Consider the following 2028-nt stretch of genomic DNA (forward strand, 5'->3'; position numbering starts at 1 on the left):
ACCGACTTCTGCATGAATGCATAGGAACGCATGAAGTAATTTGACACTCCGTCACCTGTGTGTGTGTGACTGTGTGTGTGTGTGTGTGTGTGTGTGTGTGTGTGTGTGTGTGTGTGTGTGTGTGTGTGTGTGTGTGTGTGTGTGTGTGTGTGTGTGTGTGTGCGTGTGCGCGTGTGCGTGTGTGCTCGCCTGCATGGGAGGCCAGCGCTGTGTATCTTCACACACTCTCCCGCACATTATGGAGCGCTTTCTTTGGGTCCGTCATTCCCACACTCTTCTCCTCTCTCTCCCCCTCTCTTTCTCTTTCTCTGCCATTGTTCTAGAAGGGAGGGAAGTATAATTAGAGGAACAGAGAGGAAGAGAGGAGAAAGGGAAGACAGAGAAGGAAAGAGAACAGGATGAGATAGTGGACATAGAAGGCTAATTGAAAGGATGACTGAGCGAATGGGTGGAAGAGAGAGAGAGAGAGAGAGAGAGAGAGAGAGAGAGAGAGAGAGAGAGAGAGAGAGAGAGAGAGAGAGAGAGAGAGAGAGAGAGGGGGCATTGAGAAGCCAGTGAAGGGTAGGGAAAGAGAGAGGGGGAGCCAAGAGTGCCAACCCTGCCCTGAGTGCCAAACTCGTGTTTTGTCATTGGGTGGTTGTGACAGTGAGGGGGAGCCAAGAGGAGGGGGTGGCCTGGGAGAGAACAACCGGGGAAGACAGAGAGGAGAGAGAGAGAGAGAGAGAGAGAGAGAGAGAGAGAGAGAGAGAGAGAGAGAGAGAGTCAAAGAGAAGAGAGAGAGAGAGAGAGAGAGAGAGAGAGAGAGAGAGAGAGAGAGAGTCAAAGAGAAAGAGAGAGAGGGAGGCAGAGGGAGGCGGAGGGAGGGAGGGAGGGAGAGAGAGGACGATTGGATGTCACTGATAGGGTAAAGGACTGGAGCAGCTAGTTAAAACATTTAGTTGTCATGGGGCCTTTGGGGATGTTCAAGTGGCACTGCTGAATCACAGAAGGCAGAGCGAGAGGAGAGAGAGAGAGAGAGAGAGAGAGAGAGAGAGAGAGAGAGAGAGAGAGAGGAGGAACGCACAGGCTGTAACAGAGGACAACAAAGCTTTCTTCTCAATCATAACAAAAAAGAAGTAGAGAGAGGGAGAGACAGAGAGAAAGGGAGAGTGAGAGGGACACAGAGGGTGGGCAATTTGCTCCAGAAGGCGCCCTGTCTTTACAGCATCACTGCAGGAGGGAAAAGACTGCAGGCGCCAAACGCATCTATCCACCCATCCATCCATCCATCCATCTGTCAGCCCAGAGATGAAGAGACCTCACGACTATAGCTCGCCAGACTCGGACACAGACGAGTTCATTGACGTGGGACAGGAGGACGGCTTCTGGTGAGGACCGTTCATCCACCCTTCACACCTTAGACTGAAGCACCGTTGTCCCGTTGGATGTCATGTTAGAGCATCTCAGAGGAGAAACTATTTTCAAGTTATCATGGTTATTTTTGTGGCATGGCTAAAGGTGCTTTGAAACTGTATGATGCTGAAAGGTGAACTGTCACTGACACTATAGGGTTAAGGGGGGGGATTGTTTGGATACAAGTTTTGTTTTTGAACTCTGTTAGAGTTTAGATGAGCAATAGATACACCAATGTCTTTGTGCACAGGCCTTGTAGTATACAGGTCAGCTGTCACAGTCAGCTTTTTATGGAATGCAACCATTTGACGCCTTTATATTGGTACATTTTACAGTAAACCTTGATTGTGAGAGTTTTAGTAGTCTGTAAAATATTTTTATCTTTATCAATCTTTATTATTTGAAAAACAGTGAACCAGCAAATCTCAAACATTGTTCAATTCAGTTATATTAAGTGTAACAGTCATGCCTGCTCCTTTGCGTTGTCGAATACATACAGGTTTGGCTAATTATGAATTCAGGTGAGGCCTGTCATTTCAAAAGCAGTGATGTAATGTCACGGATAAAGTGTGTAAAAATACACTCGACATTAAACATTATATAAGGACTGATATAATGACTAATGTTTGAGCAAAA

The 2028-nt window shown here is 47.1% G+C and overlaps 1 protein-coding gene across 1 annotated transcript in view; it reads left to right on the plus strand.

The window, feature by feature from the left end:
- The first annotated feature begins 951 nt into the window (after positions 1–951).
- The window catches only part of heyl (hes related family bHLH transcription factor with YRPW motif like), a 4816-nt gene continuing 3739 nt past the window's right edge, over positions 952–2028 (plus strand). The window contains exon 1 of the mRNA XM_084080163.1: positions 952–1367. Within this exon, the coding sequence (XP_083936289.1) occupies positions 1288–1367 (80 nt within the window). The 5' untranslated portion in view covers positions 952–1287. The remainder of the gene's footprint in view (positions 1368–2028) is intronic.

The sequence above is a fragment of the Gymnoscopelus microlampas genome (assembly GCF_963454915.1).
Source record: "Gymnoscopelus microlampas genome assembly, chromosome: 15".
In the NCBI taxonomy this organism is placed as follows: Eukaryota; Metazoa; Chordata; class Actinopteri; order Myctophiformes; family Myctophidae; genus Gymnoscopelus; species Gymnoscopelus microlampas.